Source organism: Dipteris shenzhenensis, chromosome 25 (assembly GCF_047967505.1).
Source record: "Dipteris shenzhenensis isolate YYH24624 ecotype China chromosome 25, Dip_SZ_1.0, whole genome shotgun sequence".
Classification (NCBI taxonomy): domain Eukaryota; kingdom Viridiplantae; phylum Streptophyta; class Polypodiopsida; order Gleicheniales; family Dipteridaceae; genus Dipteris; species Dipteris shenzhenensis.
In genome coordinates, this window is record NC_141620.1 from 3,950,092 (window position 1) to 3,974,462 (window position 24,371).

Genomic DNA, 24,371 nt, shown 5'->3' on the forward strand with positions numbered 1-24,371 from the left:
TCAGTGATAGAGTTTGGCTGACTATATTCTATCCTCCTTAGTTCCACTCACTTAGTGGGATGGGGACTATAATGCAAATAATAGTGTATTTATCTTGCAACGGCCAGAAACTAGGAAACAAATGGTTGATGATAGTTTATCAAAAATTTAAGGTTCATGTATTTATTTGTTTCATATCACCATAGTATACCATGTCTTCACACTTTGCTCCCTTATCTAAGATATTGATAAGGATCTACTAATCATATACTCCCTAAAGCAAGTACAATTTCATATACTCCATGGGATTTAAGTTTATGTTGCCTTATGCATAATACTATGACCTATGGTTGGTCTAATAAAGCCTTTAGCCAGCCATACACCATGCTTGGTATTTACGCAATGCCAACGCTACGCTTGAATCATTGTGTCAAGCAATAATGTCATTATTAGCGTAATGTCATTATTTTAAGCAATGTTAACACTATGACTGAATCATTATCAAGCACTAATGTCATTATAAGTGCCTTTGTGTGTGTGTGTGCATGCGCGCGTGCATGTGTGTGTGTTGCCTACTTTTTCAATTAATCACGTCTCCACGAGGTCTGCAGCTCTTTTCACTTCTCATTTGAAAAAATAACATAAATTAAGAAGTCCCTTTTACATCTATTTTTTGCTCAAGGCCATGATCAGACTCAAATATAAAAATAGCAAACTCAACAAGGGCTCAATATTAAATTGTCCCTTTGTAACTCTATTGCAATCAAGCAGTAAAATCCTCATCAAGGAAAATCAAGGGTTTTTTTTCAACATTAGTACCCATTTTCTTATATTTCAATGTGCATGGAACATCAAGCATGATTTAGGTTGTCCATTGACCTCTCTTTGTCCAATTTTCGATAGGACAATATTAACCCCATGATGTTCTCCATTAAATATGTATTCCAAAATAATTATTTTTATAATTTCATAGTATCATCATATAAGCATTTATCAATGTATGGGGGGACATACTCGCTCAACTTTATTTTATTCCTATTTGTTTTGGAGCATGGAGGATAATTAACTTATGTGTGTCCATGGATTAATTTATTTATTTGAGTTAATTTATTTATTTTAAGCTATGTCTAAGAGGAGTGCAAAGGGTAGGATTCGAAACCATAATGTTGTCTTTCGCACGTGTGAGCCCTACCACTAAGCTATAGGGTGGAAAAGCATACCAATTACTAACTAACTTTCTTTAAAGCCCCCTTCAAATGGTCCCTATTCCCCCTCCCTCTTTAGCATGTGCCTTCTTCTTTAATGCCCCCTTCTTAACTGGTCCCTCTTAATTGAAACTTCTCCTCCCCCCTGTATCCCTTAGTTTAATCATGCCCTTTTCTCTTCCATTTCACCCCTCTTCTCTTCTCCACAACTAATTAATGGGGCAATTTTCCATTTTTCAATGTATGGGGGCACATACTGGTTGCTTGCATTTCTAGCGACACATACCCCATTTCATGTATCACTTCCTACCAAGTAAGTTCATATAACTGTCTTTTCCAAAAACCTCTAGTGAAACTGTTTCTATTGAAATAGAAAAAGCTAAACTAGCCAAAGGTGGCCAAGGCCATAAGCGGACCCTCAAGTGCAGGTAGGTAGTGTAGTATTGCCTTGGAAGGTGTACTCCTATCTCCCCCTTTAAGCATCAAAATGGTGGGAAAAGTGGCCAAACTCACCTGTGTCAAACAATCAAGGTAAAACCAGATTTAGAATTGTTGTCTTACACTTGCAACCGCAGTCTTCATGGCTCGGCCACGGTTTTTATCCCTGCCAAATTATTCCTTGCATACAGTCTCACATTGTAAAGTAGACATCTCCTTTTTTGGTGATCCATGCACAACTCATCCCATCCTTTTTAGTGTATGGAAGAATGCAGGTAAAAAGTATTACCAAGGTAACCTCCATTAGCTGTCTATACATGACGCTAGAGTGCAACCTTAATTGTCAAGGAGGAAATCCCTTTACTGCAAGAACATCCATCAAAGTTAATCTTGAGTTTTCTGCCAAGTGATTTCCTAATAACACAGTATATTATCTCTCTATAAAGGGAGCTTATTTTAGTGCATCTCCTCCCCATCAAGATATGTCTATACATCAGCATACAGCAAATCACCTTGTCCAATCTAGTCCTGGTGGATAGTTTATATCTAGCCCATTTACAAGAGCGGTTAGTCAAGACCTCATAAAGACAACCATATATATATGTTATTACAAAATCTTAAACCTAAAAATATCTACCAAAAAAAAAAAAAACGGGGAAACAGCGGCAGGCTTTTTGAGAATATAAATTTTGGTCCAATTCCAACCTTTTTATAAAACTCAGTGTCATAAAGGGACCGTTACAAGTCTTTGGCACATAGGGTCCACATGTTATTGCTGGGGGGGGGGTGTCGGGGGGGCGGGTAAGGTGCTCAACTATCCCATACAACCTTGTGAACGTGTTTCAAAGCCTCCCTTATGATCCGTGTTATTGAAGGGCCTTGAATTGTCAAGCATTCTAATCGACTTAACCCGTAGTGAGCCTTCTAAGTGTCCTTTGTGGGCCAATGAGCTTTTTGGGTTTCGAGGTATATGAGTACAAAGCAAGATATCTCCACTGCGTGTTTGATAAGCCATGTAGGAGGCTTACTTCATGAGAAGGTAGCTCATAGCTAATCGGATGAGAGTTGAACTGCATAATTGTCAACCTAGGGACTCAGGGTTTTGTGGGAATTCTAATGACATGTAGGAACACATGCTTTACAAGAAACAACGTAGAAGTCAAGAAAGTGAACCATAGCCACCGAATACATGGCTATTGTGACCGTTGTATTAGAAGGGAAGGCCACAGTTCATGTCGTAGTAAGGAAATCTCCGTTTGTGCCTACTCGTTTAAGACAGGTGATCATTTACATAGCGCAAGGGAGCAGTAGCCTTCTTAGACTCTTAGTCAAACGTGGTTTAGGCATGGAACGGCACTATTACAGTCGAGCCCATCCTTTCCAGCTTTACTATAAGCATGGTCGAGATCAAGGAACGCACAAAACATAGACATCAAAGGCTCCATAGAAAACAACTCGCCATTCATCTTCAAAACCTACATGAAGAACCTCTCCAGCATCTCATTCAATTGATGAAGCTCTAGATCCTCTAGCTTCACATTCATATCCAAGCCACGAAACTTCCTCCAAGCATCAAAATGATTCCTCGCCCATTGGTCCTTCTCAATAGAACGATCGTGAACACTCTCATATAGCCTAGCTAGCTCCACAGGATCACTGTCCAAGAAAGGCACATCACGACTCAAACTCGAAGAGCTCGTAACACGAACCATCTTAGAAGGACGACAACAACTCGTCACATCAGACCCCACAACTTTAGTTGCAACAAGAGCTAATAGAGCTCGCACTACCATAAGCTTCCACAGATACACCCCTAGCTTCCACAAACCCGTTGGAACACTCCACAGATCCACCTGGAGCTTCCACACACCCACTCGGATCAAAAGACACAGCACCACCACACGCCTCGACAACATCTTCACCAGCAGCAATGACACAGTCCTTAGAAATATCCAAACCAAAGCTAGGACCATCGCAACCCTTCACGACTTCCATTCACACTCGTTGCACCACGCTAAATCCTACAACATAGAATCGCTATCGACCAGCACCTTGACTACAACAAAAACAACACTACATAAAATAGAATCTCATGAACACACCACCAACACCCATAATCTCTACAGACGACCTCCCAACAAGAGAAATCTGCTGATGATGTCCTGCTCCTCGAAAAACCTCGTAGACAACCTCCTACCAACACTTAGCTCGAGAGAGAGCGCCAAAATTCAAATAAGTGATCCAAAACATGCACCCAACAGACAACATACGTGTTTCAAAGGACATACCCACAAGACCCAGTCTGACACAGTTAACTCGAGGCAAACCCGGGGCAAAGACCGAGACCTCATCCGACAAACCCTGCAAAACCAAACCTGAATAGACACGTTAGAACCGACGGGACGCCAGGTTGCACCTGTCCGTCACGTTCACGTGCTAATCTTGACGACCGGAAGGGCGACATGTTTGCCTGCCTGGTCCGATCCCGGTTCCTGGCCGCCCTAGGGTCGCGAGAAATCCGCCGGCTTCGTCCCCGGAAAGGCCTCCCCGTGGCCCCTATTCACCGTCAGCTTCAGAGCTGCATTGGTAGACTTGCAGCCTTGGCAGCAACGTGGGGAGCTCCTCTAACTCGTCTGGCATAACAGATTTTAAAAAGAGGAAAGCCCGTCCTGGAGTCACACAGCCGAAGGAACACGCGTTAGTGGTATTTCTTTGGATGATGGGAAACGAAGGCGTAGAGACTCGGAGCGTTGTCTTGCATCATGAAGGTTCCATGGGGGTGCTACTGTATTATAACTTCGTCGTGGTTCCTGATCCCCATATTTTGAAGGACTGGTTTATCTCCCTCTGCTCTTCTCATTCTCTCGTCGGCAGAATACGGATAGCTCCTGGTGGTATCAACGTCACTGTAAGACCATCTACAGCCTCCCTCGTGTAGCTCGGAAATTTGTGCCCTCTTATACTAATTACTGTTTTCAAGCTCAAAATGTTTTAATGCAAAAGTTGGCTCGTTGAGACCCTGATGCTGTAGAAAACTGGTATCAGGTGAAAAGGATCTGCATATGGTCAGCTTTTAAGTGTCTAGTAGATGCCAAAATGTCGAAGTGTGATCATATTTGAGCCAATATGTCTGCTGATTGTTGTCTTGATACGATCATAGACAAGCTCCTCCTCACCGTTGGAAGAAAAACTTTACACCATATCTTTGACTCATTTGGAATCGGAATGTCCTGCTGCTGCTGATGATGATGATGATGTTGATGATGATGCTGAGATTGATATATAGTTGACCATCAACGTGACTATGTTGTACTTAGTACTGCCATTCTGCATTTTGTGCATTTTGCATTGGCGTGGATGCTCGTTTAGTAGCTCCACTACCACAGCTCGTTTGTATCAGGTTTTTTACAGTCTCATAGACCCATTGGTCTTCCGAAGACTTTAATAAACTTTCTTTCTTTCTTTCTCATCAACCGGATACTAGGAAAGATGTGATTTTAAAGAAAGGGATCCTACTTTTTGTTATCAATGCAATGTGGGGTTGCCCTCATATGGGTTGCCAAGGTTGTAGGCCTAGTGAGTTAATGCTTATCAACAATCATTTGCTGCATTGAGATAATGTTACCTTGATAGTGGGCTGTGGCATAGGTCTTCCCATCCTATAAGTATTGTGGCCTATTCGCCTTTAGGTAACATACGTGGGTCTTGAGGCTGCCACTGTCAATTCTTCCTGAGACGTTGGTGGGTGTTGTAAGGTAAAATATATAGAAATGTGATCCACCTGAATGCATGCATAATGTGATGGCATTTTTAACGATGGGCTAGGGCTGTCTTCAGCTTCTTTTTGATCTGTGGCTTATAGACAAAACAGAGAGAGGCATTGAGCTTCATTGATATACATCGAGTGAATGGCCAGCTTGGACTATAGGTAACTTGACAGTTGTGCGGATGCTGTTACATTCCTGGCAGATTTAGGTGAGATTCTCAATACTCGGGGTTGACGATGGCCAAGCATGCCCATGAGAGAGTCTCGAGCAGTCGACTAGGTGGGCAAGGTGCCATGTGAGTAGTCGTAGGCACAAGGCAGGTGCATGTGTAAGGTGACAAAGGTGACATGCATATATTGGGCTGTCACATGCACCCCTACACTTGGGTGCAAGGTGACAACTAGCTATGTCAATATTGCAAGTAGATTCCTAATATAGGTGATTTTGTCATATGTCGTGACCCCATTGTGAGCCCTTGTCTAGGGACAGACAGGCACGAGCTATGTAGGTCAGTCTCTCAGTCTTAGGTCAAGTCATAATTCAAGTCCATGTTCAGTAGTACCCACTGGAGAACAGTAGGTTAGTGTTTCCATCTTAGGGTTTAGCTAGGTCTAGGTCTCAGCCTAGGGTAGGAGCCCAGAATGGCCTCCAAGGGCTAGACCAAGTAACGGGGACATGAGCCGCCAAGGTAGGAGCCCTAGACGGGCCCCTTGAGGGAGCTCCAAGCAAAGGAAATGGGCTGGGGGAAGGCAGCTTTTATAGGCTGCCTTCTGCCCCTCACTAGGCAGCTAGTAGGGCTGGATTTATGGCCTAACCAGCCAGCCAAGCAAGCCGACTGGCTGGTCGGCTGGTTTTGGCTGGTTGGGGCCAGCCAACCAGGCCCTCCAGCCCCCTTCATAAAGGGGAGCTTGCTGCCTTCATTTCTCATCCAGCTACCCCTCAGTTTAGCCTCCTCCACCAGCCCTAGAGCAGCCTCTAGCCTCTCCAAAAATCCCCTACAAGATAGCAATAACATTCCAGTTGGGTGCCTACGCAGCACCATAGCCTGGGCTCGGAGAGAGGTTTGGGGTTCTGTTTTCCAGTTTTCAGCTTGTTCCTTAGCTCTTTCTCAGCTCTCTTTACTCTGCATCTCTCAGCTTTCACACAGTTTTCTCAAGCCCCATATCTCTCAAATTTCCGTCCTCTCTTCACCTCTCTCACTCATGCAGCTCCGTTGCATGCACGGGGACAGCAAAAGCCTCTTCAATAGCCTTGCATAGTGTCTACATCTACAGTGTGGGCAGCATTGGCCTTGGTCGAGATTGGGTTATTTCTCAGGCATTCGTGGGTCAGCTCTCAGTGTTGAAGGGCCATCCTCAGAGTTGCATTCCGTGCTCTCTTAGCAGATCCTAGTAATGCGGTCGTAGATGATGCAGATAGGTCATTTGGCAGTGTATCCCTAGGTTGGTGAGTCCAGATATGAGACTCTCTCTCGATGCACCTTTTACCAACCTAGAATTCAGGATTGCTCTTCTTGCCCTTCATAAGGGGAAATGCCCAGGTTCAGATGGGCTTACACCCTCCTTTTTCTTGAACTTTTGGGATATGATTGGGGATCACATCACCTTAGCCCTGCAGGGCGTTTGGGACTCCGGTGAGATGCTTGGCTCACTTGTGGAGGGTCTCATATATTTAATCCCTAAAGGGGGGTGCAAAAATAAGTCCAAGAAAGACGACTTTGACGAGGAGACTTCGAAGAGGAAGCAAAAGAAGAAGTGCTTCTACGGTGATACGCCATGACATTTTGCAAACAAAAAGGAGTCTGACTCAGATTCAGAGGGAGAGGCCAAAGCAAATGTGGTAATCAAAGAGTTGTTCCTGGTGACATCACCGAGTGTTACCGAGGTCAGATATGTTGACCAAGAAATCACAGTGAGGATGTCTGACATAGAGATGTAGGTCGACCCAGATGCCTTTGTGACGGTGAAGGACAGCATGGAGCGCTTGGTACCTTCCAGGTGCGTGGCTGTTGACACTAACACGAGGGTGGATTCCATGTAGGGCCCTAGGGTCTCATGGTCAGATGGATGCTGTACTTCAGAAGGAGACAGTATAGGATTACACAGGCTCTTGGTGGGTGCCTCGATGAGGTAGAGGGTTTGCTTTCAGAGCAAACACACACAGTACAACAGTCTAGTATGTACTTGATATTTTGCATTTGAGCCTTTATAGCATGCTGTGGAGAGACTCTGCGCTTCATTTTTCTCAGGAGATAAGAGATTGGAAGGAATTGGCCTTCTTCGAAGGCAGAAGGGGAAGTAGTTTTTTTGAAATGTCTTGAAACGATTCACGTTTCTACCTTTGGAATGTTTGTGGTGACTGTGGTCACATGAGGACTTGCTATGGTATGGTGATGTGAGTCAACTAAGGTTTGGCTTTTTATGGGTTTCCTATATAACCCACCTCTCTCTTGTATTTTCAGTTTTTGGTAGTGGGTAGCATTGTGGAATACACAGCTTTGCATCTTGCCAATACAATTTCTTGTACTCCTCTGTACTTTCATTTGGTATCAGATCCTATCTCTGACCTTCTATCTTTGCTTGGGGCAGCTCGTTTTTGTTGTGTAGCGTATGTTCTCAGCTCCACTGAATATTGTTCAAACTGCGCAAGTGTCAAGTGGACACTTTTGAGCATATTTGCTATTCGTTTAATTTATGGAAAAAGAAAGTTGTTTTAGGGTTTCAGAACTTTGTTCAACTGATTAGGTATGTCTAGGAACAAAAAGTGCTTGAGAAACATGCAGGCTATATTTATTTGCTTTGAATAGGCTGCATTGGTGTTGAGGGTTTTTGACCAGCCTAAAGGCACATTCAGACTTGGTCTAATTCAAAAGTTTGTTGGGGGTTGAAAGGCTAAGCCAATTGTTTAACTTTTGTCAAGTTTGGAGGACTTTGATCCAGCCACCACATGATTGAACCCATGTCAGCAGTGCACAGTCAGCTAGTGTTAGTCTCCTAGTACATTTGCAGGTTGGAGGAGTATCTTTAAATGCTTTTTGTTAAAAAATTTGATGCATTTGTGATTTTTGGTCACTTTTGGGCATTTGAGCATCCAATATTTGCTTTGCATGAAACATGAGAAGAAGAGTCGAACTAGAGGGAATTTGAGCAATCCGGCTAGTTGGCCAAAATGTTGTAGGCGGTGGCCATCTTTTGGGTTGAGTAGATGGATTTTAACGAGTCTCAGTCTATTAGCTAGCTGCTATCAACCCGTCCCTTGAGATGTGACAACATTTGTTTGAGTAGGGTCTACATGGCTGGTCAGCAACCAAATTGATGTCGCCTCGTAGGGATTTGCCACATGTTTTATCAAATGTATGCATACACAAGAATGCATGTGTGGATACGTATATGCAATATGACTTGTTTTGTATGTATCATGGTTGGGGCTTTTTGCCACTGCAAATACTGTACATAAGATCTTCTTGCCTTAAAGCCTTGCTATGATGTAATTACCTAAGTGGGAGTCAAACTGCTCCTATATGTGGTGATTGTGACACACTATTAGGTTGGTTTGCACTCTCTGATTCTCACAACAGACAATCTCGATACGAGGCTCACCACCTAGACATGGTAGATCATATAAAAGTACTTCTAGAACCTAGTACTAGCTGTCCTAGCTATTATAATTAGGAACCAGCCAGCCTTTAGGCCACTTAAGCCTAAAAATCAATGCCTAACAACCAATGACCTATATTACTCGTATCTTCCGAATCCAAGGCACCCCCTAGGGTGGTGTTACACGGCACTATTATTGATGTAACATTTTGTCCCCCTTAAAAAGAGTTGACGTCCTCTGCAACAATGTTAGGAAATTGTTTTTTGAGTTTTCTTACACTTTTTAAGGTAGCGTTCTCTTTAGAACCATCCTTCCACGAACCATCCTTCCACGTTACTAAATATTCTTGAATAACTGTATGGTGTGTATACTTGTCTTTACTATTGAGAAATCTTTCTAGCTCATGTGGAAGCATTGAAGGCTGAATCAATAACTCTTCTTCTACCGGTAAGGCTAACCTTTAACATCAAGACTTCTTTCTAGCTCTTGTGGAAGCATTGAACGTTCAATCAAGTCTACGAGAAGCTCTTCTTCTAATTCGAGTAATCAGTTCTTTAGGCGACTATATTGCACTCTATATCCTTATGGTAAGGCTAACATGTAAGCTGGCTCACCAGTCTTTTGAAGTATTGTGAACAGACCACAATACCTTGAAGTCAACTCAGGGCCTTCACCAGTCTTTAGGGTTTTAGAGGACTCAAGTACTCTCAAAGAAACTCTCACCTTATTCAAATTATTCAAATTTTAGCTCTATCTTGAGCTTTCTTAATACTATTCTAGGCATGCTTCAATGGTGCATGTCCTGGGCAGTAGCTGCTTGTACCCTTGCTCTCTCTCAAGCCCTAGAGATGGTGGAGATTTAGGTTGGAACCATACATTAACATAAATGGACTATAGCGTGTAGTTGAATGCTTTGCAATATTATAGGCAAACTCCAAAATTGGAAGATATTCCTCCCAATTTATTAACTTAAGCACCCAACATATCTTCCAAAATTTCATTGACCTATTTTGTTCGACCATTCGTCTGTGGATAATCAAACATGCTCCTTGTGCAAGACAGACCTTTAAAAATGACTGTCAAAACCCTTGTCTCAAAACTCGGTCACTAACAATACCAGCAAGTAAACCATATAACCTGAAAATTCCTTTGACAAACAATCTCACTAATTCAGGGGTTTTCACATGTTTTCAAGTTGGAATGAAATTAGCCATTTGGTCAATTGACCCACACAGAGTCATGCCTTGTATGTGAGCGATTGGTCGTCTATCTTGACTAACACAATACCCCAGCTATTAGTTTCAAGTATGAAATGTCATTAGGATCAACTGCTTTGAAGACTCTGGCAATGACTATCAACTGCTTACTTCCAGCTTTTTCAATCTAAGTAAAGGTACTTCCCTTCAATTTAAGTTGATCTATCATTGGTAAAAAACATTTAGGGTAATCTTTGACAAATCTCTGCGAGAAACGTAATGCCCAGGTCAAATATTGACAACTATAGATCAACGTATGCCCCAAACAAAGGTATTTTTGGGTTAGACAGCTTGGTTAAATCCCAAATTTTATTTGTAACAAGAACAAATAAAATTGTCTTTTGAAGGGATGATCTATCTTTAAAAATTGCACTAATGCAAGTCCAACAAAGGGCTTTTCAAAACAAAATTTATAGTTCAATCTTAGGCAAATTTTGCAACTTTAGCAAACACATTTTGACAAAACAAAAACAGAATTTGTCGGAAATAGTATCCACACAATGTCTGGCAAAACTATGTGGTCATCAATCGACTGAATACGTTTCTTTAATCGACAGGTTTTAAAACAATATTCGAAGTAAATTCAAGACATACAGGCTTCATTAGCTCAATATGCTGAGATACCCCATCCACTAAAGCAAGCATTTGTTTTCTGCTGTCAAATTTGAGCATCCATTATTTGCCGTCAGCATGGTGATTGTTATCATGGATTTCCTGCAACTACAAAAGCTTATCATGCCCAATAACAGACTGCTGTCACATTCTTTGTGAACTAATTACCACCCATCAACTGGCCATTGGCCATTGCCTTTAGCATAGCCTTTATCAGGAGATCCCCATATGCTCATCACCTGAAATGGTCACGCAATTGTGGTCCTGTCTGGGCCAAACACCTGTCGATGAAACACCCATTTAGGCAAGTCACGCATCGCACAAATCAGTGACGAATGCTTTCTTAAACATCACCAATTTTGATGTCAGAGCCATTGGCAACTTTGCGGTAAAGGTATCCTTGATTCCTTGGCAACTAGAAGGTTCGTTACACGCCTGCTGTGCAGTCTTGGTGTTATATACTAATGAAAGCTCTTTCCAGGGTGTATTCAGCTAATTTGTGCCAGATTATATAGTCAAGGTCTGGGTGCAGTGCTCATTCTAAAGCTGCTGTGCTTGAGGCCTTGCCATTACTTACAATAGGGACCATGGCATATTTTAAGCCCTTTAGCTGAGCAAACATTTTCAATTGCTGTCCCCTCTTATCATGGTTGTGTTTTACCACTGCTGATACATTTGTTATTCCTGGACTAGAGGGTGTTTTCTTGTATTCTGATTTGTATCCAGTTTTCCAGGTCGGAGGAGTGGTAACTTCGCTTCATGAGCATATCAAGGCAGTTGGCTCACATCCTTTGCTGGGAGGATGTGATTTTAAACTTGCTGCTGTACAGTCGAACTCCTTCAACTCTACTCTGGCTAAAGAAGTTGGGTTCAGTTCTTTATCTGTACGAGTGGTCAAGGTAACTTTCTGTGTTATATATATCTGCTTATTGAGAGGGCCGGCCATGAAGAAACGACTAGTGAGTGGGTGAGGAAGCAGGTACTTTAAGATCAGCACTGAATTGGGTTTGAACAGGAGCTTGTAACTCTGGGTCTGCACCCTTCAAAGTATCCTCATATTTCAGAAGCAGGAGATCATTTAACTCCAGTGGAATTTCACCAGAAAATGCAGGAGAGAGTCCACTTTTGTAAGTTCTTTAATGAAGGAGCAAATATGGATCTTCAAAGCATGGCATAGATTCGTATATTTGTGGATGTGAAGAGTGTATTTTGATGGGAAGAGTGTATTTGTGGATGCAGACAGCCCACTGCAATCCTCTGCTGGAAATGGTACGTTAGTTAAAGATGGCAGAACTCGACCAACAGGTTTGTCGATTGGCACAGTCCAAGCCAAGCTTGTACTTCTAGATGCCAGAAACATCTATGAAACACGGATAGGCAGGTTTGTTCCTCCACAAGGGGTAGATTTTCTGGACCCTAAAGTTCGTCAGTACAGTGATTTGCCAGGCTGGATTGATTCTAATACAGAGCAGCTACGGAACAAATGCATCCTCATGTAGGATCTCTCTCTCTCTCTCTCTCTCTCTCACACACACACACACACACACACACACACACACACGCATGCACGCACACACGCACACACTTGCGTGCTTGCGTGCACACAGACACACAACGTGTGCCCACACGTGTACACACATAAAAATCCTCGTCAAAATGTTACACTGAAAAGAATGGTCCCCACCACCCCTGTGCGCCTTTACCACATTCTTTCCCCTGCCTTCTGTTTGTGCGTGTGGTTCAAATAGGCCACCTTTGCGATCGGTGGGAGGTGTATCCAGCCCTACCTGTTGGAGTCTACCCTTGCTCTGCACAGTGTAAAGTAGCTACCATCAATTTGTATGATTGGACTTATTCTAGTCTCACAAAGGTATATAGCTACCATCAATGCCAGATTCCTTGATAAAAAAGGGGAGATAGAGCTGACATCAAGTAGGGGAGGCCAGTGCTCGATGGCCAGCATGGAGACTGTGTGAGACCTCTTGAAGAGGTGTTTGGTCTTGGGCACTAGAGCTGACATCAAGTAGGGGAGGCCGATCACCCTTCTAGATACAGCCTACAAGGTCTTAGCTGATGTCTTGAGAGTGCTCGATGGCCAGCATGGAGAGGGTGTGAGACCTCTTGAAGAGATGTTGTTTGGTCTTGGGCTTTACATTGAGACAGAGGGCTCTCTCACCTGAGGCAAGACTCTAGGCTTTCAGTGGATCCTTAGAGACTAGACTGCACACTATCTACAGAGCCAGGTTGGGGGTTGACAATTGGACATATCAGCTGGGTAGCAGCAGATAGATTTAGCCCTTGAGAGTGTTTGTTGTAAGCTGCTGCATTGCTTCCTTGTAGGTAGAGCGTTGGTGGAGGCCTCTGCATTGTGTTTCTATTCATGACACGTGGGACAGCTTAGAAGTTGGCCTACACTTTCCATGGGCAAGATCAGATGGCACATGAGACACTGAAGCTTGGGCAGCTTGCTAGATGATTATTGTGTATTGTTGTTGCAAGGGGGACTAGTTGTCCTCAGTACCCAAGAGATTCCGGAATCTTTTTAAAACCGTTGATGAAAACACAAAGTATAGCTTTGCTTACTAAGTTATTATTATTTATCATTTTTCTCATTTACTCATAATTTTTTCTAAATTCGCTTACAAACTCCCTTCTTTCATTAGATATTTTTCTTGTTCTATAAAAACTTCTAATTTCTAAGATTGGATGTATTTTAGTCGTATGAAGGTATGTAAAAAGAGATGCAGAGCTAGAGTCCTGTTGTGCAAGCTTATTGTGTGAGGCCTTACAAAAGCTTCGGAGGGGAAGCTTTTGCTACAACAAGGTCTTTTGTGGAACATCCCAAAAGGTGGGGGGTTTGGGGGGCGTGGGGAGGGGGAAGTGGGGCCGGGGGCATGGCAGCCTTCTCACAGCAGAGATGGATTTTTCTGGAAGCCCCCCTTAGGAAGGGCTCCACAATGATGCAGATCTGACAGGGGTGTAAATATACCTTTGTGCTGGTCTAATGCAAAGACATTGCATGGTGTAGGGCCGGCACCCTGAGGTTCAAGATGCGGAGGGGGACATCCTTGGGGCTAGGAAGTCTATTGGCTGGGCACAGTTGAACAGTGGACTTGCTCTGTCCATGGGGACTTGGAGGTGACTAGCTCAGTAGCAAAAAAAAGCGTTTGACCCTTTGAGCAGTAGTAGTACCATCAGAGGATCGGCCCTAGATCCAGCTCCAGCTCCAGCAGCCTCCGTCTATCCAACAGACGTCTCAGTCTTTATAGCAGCCCCAACCTCACCCTAGCCTCTTCATGTCCCATCCTAGCATGGGAGCAGTTCCTTCTATAGCCTCTGTTCAGTCCTTCAATGGAAACAAATGTAATAGCTCGGACCAACATCAAGGGGACCAACAGTTGTACTGTGGGTATATAGATTTTGGTAATTGCTAGACCCCAATCCTAAAAAATATAGATAGTAGTTAGCATAACTATGCATGTAACAATGATATGATGTTTCCCATGCGTGTGTTGATTATATCTCTCTCTCTTCTCTCAGATAACCTTCCACCCTTCTGCACCCCAGTTGATAGCACACTCATGATAGTGTAACCCCTTTAGTTTTCCTAGAGTGGAGTCCCTCTCAGAGTTCGCTAATTTGCTTACCACTATGGATGGAGAGAGGATGGAACGTTGCAATATGTGCCCACTCCGGTGTTCTATAATATATATGTTCTGTTGCAGCCTTCTATTTGCAGCCTCTTGCCATTCATAGGGTCCCCTTGGATTACCATCTCATTCGCTATAGTAGCAAAGGATCAAAGTTGTGGGGAGGTTGGGACGGCCAGCAAGAGAGGCATGTAGAGTGGAGGTTGTGGTTGTGGAAAGTTGTCCACTAAGAGAGATGTACCGGGATCGTGGAGGGTGGTTCTAGCCTTATCTAGGGCAGACTAGGAGGATGGTGCAAGTTCCCTTCTTTTATCCTTCTCGCATTTATAGACAACTTTAGTTAGTGGCCTTCCCATGGACACCCCCATGTGAGAGGGCACTAGCTTGGGCAACATGTACTGCATGAGGTTCTCACAGAACTTTTTCTTGGCTTTGGACTAGCCATTCGCTTCATAAGATGTTATACTTCCTTTGGCTATTGGCGTATGGCATCCTTGTCATTGGCCCTTGGTTGCATTTGTCATGTTGCATGATAGGAGATGATCTCCCACTACTGATGGAGCTGCTCTTCGGCATTGGGAATTTGGCATTACTAACTTTAGAATCATGTTGCTAGCGATCGCATCTGGCGAGCATTTATGGGGGGGATGGTTTTCTAGCTCTTGGAGGAGCTGCATGCTTTTCCCATAGAGATGGTATCTGCCCCTTACTTGTTGAGTGGGAAGATAGTCATATGTCAAGACATTTATGTTGGCACTCCTCCCTCTAGGTGGAGTCCCTCTAGTTTTCAAGCGGACATCAGTTGCGAGCCTTTTTTTGCAATCGTAGTGGATAGCATGCAATGATGTGTGGGGAGCAAATCAATCCTTCATCACAAGGCCTGACCAAGACAAAATAATTCTTCTTGACATCTTTTGGAGGAACGAATTTCTATCTTGGCTTGTTGCAAGCTGGCTCAATGTACTGATTTGCCACTTGGCAACTGTGGCTGAAACCAGCCTTCACGAATCAAAGGGTGGTAGAATCCACTTTAACCACATCATACACAGTAAATAATGAAATTATTAATCACCACAGATTAAATCACAGGGAGCTAGAGTGCTCCTACTCAGAAACAAAGACACCGATTAGCCCCAAACATTGGCACCCCTTGCGGTATTTCTTTAATATTTAAATAAAGCCAAGAGGCTGATTACAAGGTCTCCTGAATGCTGCACCACAAGCAAACCACTGCCCACAGACTTCCAATATCCTGCACACCCTGCAATTCCTGCTCAACTTTATATGGCGAATATGCATCCAATCACTAGGCAATCACTCATCCTTCCTTCCGACCAAGCGTGCAATAGATCTCAAAGGCATAAACTATCTCTCTGTCCTCTGCACCTGCACAACCAAGTGCCCAACGCTGCCAACAGATTAACCAAGTCTGAAAGGGCAGCCAACCAACAGACCAACCATCCCCTTGAGCATCAGGCAATGCTCCAGACGCCTATCGCTCTGCTGAACCTAAATGAGTGCCAACTAAAGTTGGATCTAACTGGAAAGCCTCAAGGTAAAGTTGCAACACTTGATGAGTATTCGCCAGTTCCTCCTCCTCCAACCGCTTCGCATGCAATGATGAATAATTGGAAAATTTCACTTGTAGCATCGGGTAACTTTACCTTTTACCTTCCAATTTGCTCAGGTACCAGAATTTTGTCCAACTCTTCCACCTCTGGTTGCATCTCCCAAGGAAAATCCTCAGGCACATCACCTTGAAAAGGCTTGAGAAGACTCACATGAAAAGCATTGTGAATCCTCCAATGATCAGGTAACTGTAACCGGAATGCTACATCATTGATTCTCTCACTTACCTTAAAGGTCCCAGAATACCTCATACTCAACTTGGAACCGAGTACAACCCCTTGTACTTTTCAGCCTTGCCTTTTGAAAATGCAGCAAGACATAATCACTTCTTTAATATGAACTTGATGGCGGTGTTTGTCTGCGGCCCTCTTTTGCTTATCTTGTGCCCGTTGAAGTGCTTGCTTCACCTTCTGATAAGCCACATCCATACTTTCCACATACTTATCAGCCTCAAAGATTATATCTTTTGTCTGCAAGATGGGTGGAATCTTACGGCTGCCTTCCACTATCTCAAATGGAGCTTTACTTGTAGAAGAATGTATCGTGTTATTATAAGCATACTCAACGAATGGTAGAAATTTCTCCCACTGTGATTGGTGCTCTGAAACATAGCATTTAAGCAAATCCAATGTTGTGGAATTAGCCTCCTCCGATTGCCCATTTGACTGCGGATGAAAAGCAGAAGAAAACTAAAGACTAGTGCCCATATTCTCAAAAAGTCCCCGCCAAAACAAGCTGGTCATGCGAGGGTCTCTATCACTCATGATAGACTTAGGCATGCCATGATACTTAAAAATATTATGCATAAATAACTTCGCCATATGATCTGCCCCAATCTTCTTTCATACAGGAATGAAATGTGCCTGCTTGCTAAATCGATCAATACTCCGTCATTACTTGTAGGGGTCTTGGGCAAGTAAAAAATGAAGTCCATGGCTATGCTTTTCCACGGTCTATCTTGGATGGGTAAAGGATGTAACAATCCTAGAATTCTGATGATCGTACTTCACCTTCTTATAGGCCATGCATGTACGAACATATTCTTCAACATCAACCGCAGCGTAGGCCAATAAAAGAAATGCTCCACCGCCTTAACTGTGGCATCAATACGACGACGTCTTGCCTATGGTGGATCATGACATTCTCTCATGTCCTTCTGCCTCAACTGCTTAGTGACACACAGCCTGCCATGCATCATCATATAACCATCCTTAAGCACATAATGCTCATGTCCTTGCCCATTCACAAGCTGTCATAAATTCCAACAAATTGCTTATCATCTGCATACTGATTCTTCTTAACCTCAAGCTCATTACGATAGGAAATTGTCACAGTTGAAACTTGCAGCTTTCAAGACAGGGCATCTGCAACCATATTCTTCTTGCCTTCAACTTGTACAATTTGAAAATGAAACATAGACAAGAAGTTTGCCCACCTCATGTGCTTCTTGGATAGCTTGGATTGCATCAAAAAGTAACGTAGGGATTGATGATCCGTGTGTACTGTAAAATCAGCTCCGAGAAGATAATGTTTCCAAGTGGATTAGACATGAAGTACAGCCAACATCTCCTTTTCATAAATCTGTAAATGCTTTTCAGCTGGCTGTAATATGCGACTCTCTTAGGCTACAGGGTGCCCATCCTGTGTCAGAACAGCTCCAACACCATTCTAATTTCTTACCACAGGCATCTGCGTGCACATGAAAAGATTTCTGCAAATCAGGTAAAATCAGCACCCGATCTGTTGTAATTTTCTGTTTCAGCTCCTCAAAAGAGTCATTTACCTCCCTTGTCCACAGAAACGCTCTTTCTTTCTTTGACAATGCATGCATAAGAGCTGCAATATCTGCAAAATGTCGGATAAAGCGGCGGTAGTATGAACATAAGCCCAAGAAACTGCGAACTTCATGCAAGTTCTTCGGTTGTGACCAACTCTTTATGGCCTCCACTTTAGCCGGATCCATCCGGACTCCTTCCTTGGAAACAATATGCCCAGAAAATGAATTTCATCCATGAAAAACGCACTCTTCTTGGGGTTAATGAACAACCTCTGTCTCTAGATGCTCTTGATGCTCCTCTTCATCTTTTGAAAACACATCATGTCATCAAAGAACATACCAACAAAGGCTCTGTGATTTCGAAAGATCCTGTCCATCATGCGATTGAATGTCGCAGGAGCATTATGACCAAGAACTCGTACAACCAAAAGAAGTTCTGAACGCCGTCTTATGTACATCTTCGGGGCAGATGTGAACTTGGTGGTACCCACTCTTTAAATCAATGTGGGAGAATACAGCCCCCCTTTAACCTATTCAGAATATCATCTATCCTGGGTATCGAAAAGCGATTCTTAATAGTGATCTTGTTCAAAGCGCGGTAATCGATACACATACGCCAAGAACCATCCTTCTTCTGCACCAACAGGACTGGAGAATAATAAGGTGACTAGCTAGGCAGCCCCTTCTCCAAGAGTTCATTAACTTGACTCATGATCTCCTCCTGCTGCGCTGCAATGACCCTGTAGGGTGGTTTATTAGGCGGACTACTACCAGGCACAATATCAATCCCATGGTTCCTCTTGCCTTTCTGGTGGAAGCTCACTAGGCAATTCATTCGAAAAATAATTTAAAAACTGATTTAAAAAGACAGCTCTTTCTCTGTCCATACAAGAAACAATATGCTCTTCATTTACTGGAGGAACCTCCCTAGCAAAAACCATGTACGTTGAAATAAGACTTTTCATTATGGAATTAATGGCAGAAGCCGTTACAACTGGGACAGATTCCCCTTTCAATTTTGCATCAATAACATGGGTGACGGGTCTTCCCTTTATGACAAACTGTAATTTTTCTCTTTTTGGCAATTCCTGCTCAACTTTATATGGCAAATATGCATCCAATCACTAGCCAATCATGCATCCTTCCTTCCAACCAAGCGTGCAACAGATCCCAAAGGCATAAACTATCTCTTTGTCCTCTGTACCTGTGAAGGGAGATACTCCTTCATTAATGTCCCTTGATATCACTCAATTTCCATCTTCCCATTTAGAACTACATTTAGTCTATGACCCATGTATCTACCATTCAATGCAGTCTATGCATCCTTCCCTTTCCTATTACCCCTAGGACCTAGGAGTGTGGGTGCACATCTTAATAAAATAAGTGTCACATGTCCAAATTTGGTGCTGTCGGAAGCAATGGCTCCAGCTCGACATGACCTATCTATTCAAATGATCCACCTAAAAATATCGTTTAGTGTCCATCATTAATACAAACACATGTTGCACCATCAAATTGGCACTTCATGTCATAATGCTTTAATGTTATTAATTATAAAATAGTTTTCTCGTCATGACAACCCAAGTAGATGGCTTTGTTGAAGCGGCACAACCAACCAAGGAAACCCTTCCAAAACAGCTCGTCCCAGTCTGTAGCCACCCCAACCACTGCCCAATAGCATAAATCAGCCTTTCCCTACCTAGAAACAATACCAAATGCAATAACCAGCCCACAACCAGTTCGGGAACGGCAAAAGCAGGCAAAAACCAGCCTTTATCTGCTAGGAATCTTGAGAAAACAAGTCGTCTGGTCTGGAAAACCTTGAATCCAGCAAGGAACTGTTCAACCCTGGAACAGCCCGAAAGCAACACAGAACAGGTCGCCCCACCTGGAAAGGGCCCAAAATCAGCAGCAGTTGAGAGAAATTAGCCAGAAATCAAATCGTCTTGCTTCCTATAGTTTGCCTGCAACCTGGAAAGCAGCAAAGACGAATTGATATGGAGGCTCTTGGCACAAAAACGAATTTCGTTTTTGAGCTTCTGGCAGTCTTGGTAGCCCACCAACAAACAGCCCACAGATTGCCTTGGTAGTCAAAAATCAGCAAGGCGATGTGATAGAATAGCCCTGGAGCACTTTTCCAACCTGTGACTTCCCTCTCCCTGCTCTTCTGTGGTCCAGAAAACAGCCCTGAAAGAAAATTTCGACTTTTCTGCTTGCTTCTTGGCCTCCTGCATGCCAAATTGGTGTCTTGTGCTGATTTTAGAGCCCGTGCCAAAAATAGCAATTTTTAATTTCACCACTCTTTTTCCCCTCTGTTGCACACACTGGTCCTAGGAATTAATTGCCTAGTAATTGACCTACACATTCACAATTTCCAAGGGCCCGCTAGGAATTTTAATTCTCCAAGTCCCACACACGTGGCCAGACTTCCGTGCCCTAGAGGCCCAAGGCAGTCACACGTAAATTACGGGAGTCCCAAATCAAAACTCCCATAAATACGTCCTCGTGAGAGCGGCTGGACATTATGTATACCTTGTGCTCAATTTGGGAGTGAGGTATAGAGGGCTTCATGAAGACCCTTGAGCGTCCTTCTCCTTCAGTGTTTTTTTTTGCCCCCCCCCCAAAGAAAGGAACCTTCTATTAATGCTTGAAAGATTTCATACAAGACAACAGCCCCGAAGGTGCTGAGTATGAAAAAAAACCGGAAAAGGTTGAAAGAAAAACTGGCCTGTTCCAGAGAAGCCCAGCTCACTGCCTAGGGGATCTCGGGAACTGGGGCTAACAGCCAAGTGGGGGGACTATACAGCCAGCGAATCCCTCGCGGAGTGAAGATGCAGAAAACACTTGCAGGCCAAGCCTTGCGGAAACGAGCACGCCTCTCAATAGTCGCCTTGGAGCCTGGAGTCCCATGCTCCCAAGTGGACCGTAGAGTGTAAATGATATCGTGTCAGATGGCATCGGGTGCTCTCCCATCACGAGACTGCAGCGAGCCACCCAAATGTTCCAAGCCGTGATGCTGGCTACCACCTCCCAAACACTGTCTTCCCTAGGGGAAGGAGGAGCTAGGGCATTAGGGGGGGCTGCCTCGTGGAGTGCAATCCTCTGAATGCTCTGACCTTGTATTCTCCTTCAGTGTTAACCTTTGTCATGGTTGAGTTTGCCCTTCACCTCTCGAGTGTGGGCAGAAACTCAATATGAAGACCTTTGTATAAATGGATGCTCAAGTATGTGTGGGTGCGTGGATTTGTATGTGTGAGAGTGTATGTTTATAGTATGGTCTACACCCACCGTTGGGTACTGATGACGTCTGTGGGGAAGTCATAGTAGCTAGTCCCTGCTATGCGTGATGGAGTTTATGGTTTTCAACCTTATGAGTGACTATCATGAGATTGAAACTACACTATGTGTTGTGTTTTTTGAGGATGAGTTTGGGCATGTTCCTGGATTCATCAAGATATATATTGAGGGCTCGTGAAGATAGTTGAGCATCATGAGCGTTTATGCAAGCCTTGCCCTACATGCATTTTTACATTCTCATGGATTGAGAAATCCATTGGTTGTATAGCCCTCCCCTGTGGTTGCTAGCATTTGCTCTTGGGTTACCCTAGGCAGTGAGTTGAGACCATTAGAAGTAGGTTGCAAGGCAACTAGATTCTCTTTATTGTCTCGTGAATAACTTATTTTGGATCGATTTTCAAAGCATATAATCCCTTTTTCGAAGGGGGGGAAAAACATAAATGCCAAATAGAGAAGCAAGTAAAGATTCAACCGAATGCTAAGAGAACGGAAAGAGCATTACTGCATAATTGTAAACCAACAAAACAACCATAACGGGTTCTGTTACGGTGGATGCACTATCTTCCTTTAATACAAATAATCAACCATCAATTTTCATAATTCTGCTGTTGCGGTGAATTTGGTTGTTGGGCTGTTTTGTTAGTTGTTGAAGTACCACTATATTGAGCTGTGATCTCACGATCAAAACTTGGGGGAAAGTCCTGGCGATGGCCATGAAATGATGCGGTCACCTTGAAGCATAAGTTGGCATAGTGGTTAATCTTTTGAGGCTTGGGTGTCGACAAGGGTTCTATATTATAGCTTGGCTATGTGGAGATAGGCTTTTGAGCCATTGGTTGGGATGTACTTGAGTGTTTTCTACCTTTAGAGACGGAAAAGTTTTTTATCCCAAGAGCATTCTATGGTATCCATTCTTTTTGTAGGATGTAGTGTCCCTAGGTGGGCATACTTGAGTTGAAATCGATAGGTCAGGGGTAGGATAGTGCTTTTTTTTAGCAGGGCCCTAGGCAATGTGTCAAAATCGTTTTTGCACTTAACATTGTTTTTGAGGTGCAGCCATATACCTTTCTTTTCCGCAATGGAAGTACTTTCCTTCCTTTCAGAAGGTCTCGAGCTGTTGTGAATTGAACTTTGATTTTCCTTTGAAGGGCTTTAACGAACCCCTAGACTCCTAAGGCTTTTGACTTTGTGCTGGTACCATATTCCTTCTGATGGTGTCCCTATCCTTTCCTTTTGACGTTGCTACTATCCGTAGCAAAATCTTTCATCAACTCGATCATTGAAGTTGCATCAAATCTCGAAGTTGTCTTTGGTTGAATACTTACTAGGGCACGGATACTAGTGTTAGCAATAGTAGGATGTAGTAAACCTTGTGGGGGGGAGCATTACCCTCCCAAGGTTCAATTGTCACATGTTTGGTGCCACTTGGCACTCTTGCATGTAGGTTTGGACGTGTGGTGGCGTATCTCTTCTCCTCCGCCTTTTTCGGTGATCATGAGGGTCGTCTCAAGGATTTTGGAAAAGCCATGACCTTTGGAGAAGACCACCATGATCTCTGATAGGCTAGTCTTAGCTGGTGAAGCCTTGAGAGGCAAGCCTAGCTGGTGGAAGCTAGTCGGCATGGAGGCAGCTCGTAATCACGACTCCTATATAGAGGTAGATGTTGGGGTTGTGAGGTTTGCTGGAGTGCACATCCTCCTCGCCAAGAATTCTTGTGTTGGAGCGACTAGTGTGGTTGCCATAGTTTGATTGTTTCTCAGTCACGTAGTCTTGTAGAGCTCAATTGTGTGTTGAGCCTCATAGTCGACCCTAGTGGTCTCTTTTCTTGTACAGCTGCAACAAGCCTGGTAGGGCTGAGCAGTTAGGTCAATATTGTGTACTCTGGAGTCTGTTGTCCCAGAGATTTTGATTTCCTTCATAATAGATCATGCCTTTTACATGAGCTTATATTGCATGCAATCAAATCTAATATATGGTATCGGAGCAAAGCTTCTTGAGATCTGTGAGTTTTGGTCAAGAGAGGTGAAGTGCTCATGAGCTTGAGAGCTCGAGGATACAGTTTGCAGAGAAGGATACGAAGGAGATCACCACGTTTCGAATCATTAGGGTTCCTAATGCTCTCAAGCGACCCTGAAGCACATGCAGAAGGAGGGCTTTTGCTCTCGACATACTTGCAAGCTTGCGTGGGTAGCTATTATTGCAATAAACAATGGAAACATTTGCTAGGGCTACCAGAGGACTTCTGGACACTTCAGTAGTGAAGTTCAATGGTCGGAACTTCCCCTCTTGGCAGTTATTGGTACGTCTCTTGTTCATGGAGAAAGCCCTGTGGGGTGTTGTATCTGGCTCTGAGAAGAAGCCAGCCAACAATCAGGGTCACAAGAAGATGCAAGCATGGGACGGCAAAAAGTAGAAGGCTCTTGGCCTATTGGGGAGAGCCCTTGGATTGGAATATTTCCATCATGTAGATGCTAGGGAAGGCTTGAGAGGCAAGCCTAGCTGGTGGAAGCTAGTCAGCATGGAGGCAGCTCGTAAGCAAGACGCCTATATAGAGGCAAATGTTGGGGTCGTGAGGTTTGCTGTAGTGCATGTCTTCCTCGCCAAGAATTCTCGTGTTGGAGCGACCAGTGGTTGCCATAGTTGACTGTTTCTCAGTCACGTAGTCTTGTAGAGCTCAATTGTGTGTTGAGCCTCATAGTCGACCTTAGTGGTCTCTTTTCTTGTACAACTGCAACAGGCCTGGTAGGGCTGAGCAGGTAGGTCAATATTGTGTACTTTGTTGTCCCAGAGATTTTGATTTCCTTCATAATAGATCATCTCTTTGGCTTTACGTGAACTTATATTACATGCAATCAAATCTAATATATCCAACAACCATGTAAACCATACTTATAAGTTCGAACTTCGAAGCTTAGTCTTTTCTGAGATATCCTTGAAGGGAGTGAGCTGAAGGTAAGTCGCCCAAAACTTCTGATTATAAGTCTCGACAATATCTGAACTTGTAATACTTACCCTTTCCCAGGTTGTGCGGACATCATTGAAGAAATTTTTAGGTAAGAACTCCTCATAAAACGGTTTCTTAAAATCATGCCAGTTCTTTGGCACTTCATTTGCAACTAAGAGATCTCCCCACCATGTGTTGGCGCTGTTTGTAAGACGTAGAC

At 43.5% G+C, this 24,371-nt stretch overlaps 1 protein-coding gene across 2 annotated transcripts in view; it reads left to right on the plus strand.

The window, feature by feature from the left end:
- The first annotated feature begins 4,134 nt into the window (after positions 1 to 4,134).
- LOC147885328 (rhodanese-like domain protein) overlaps positions 4,135 to 24,371 on the plus strand; it is a 41,007-nt gene continuing 20,770 nt past the window's right edge. For both annotated transcript variants that reach the window (XM_087396928.1, XM_087396930.1), the window contains exons 1-4: positions 4,135 to 4,530; positions 11,589 to 11,753; positions 11,870 to 11,981; positions 12,094 to 12,349. In XM_087396928.1, the coding sequence (XP_087253054.1) occupies positions 4,339 to 4,530; positions 11,589 to 11,753; positions 11,870 to 11,981; positions 12,094 to 12,349 (725 nt within the window). In that variant the 5' untranslated portion in view covers positions 4,135 to 4,338. The remainder of the gene's footprint in view (positions 4,531 to 11,588; positions 11,754 to 11,869; positions 11,982 to 12,093; positions 12,350 to 24,371) is intronic.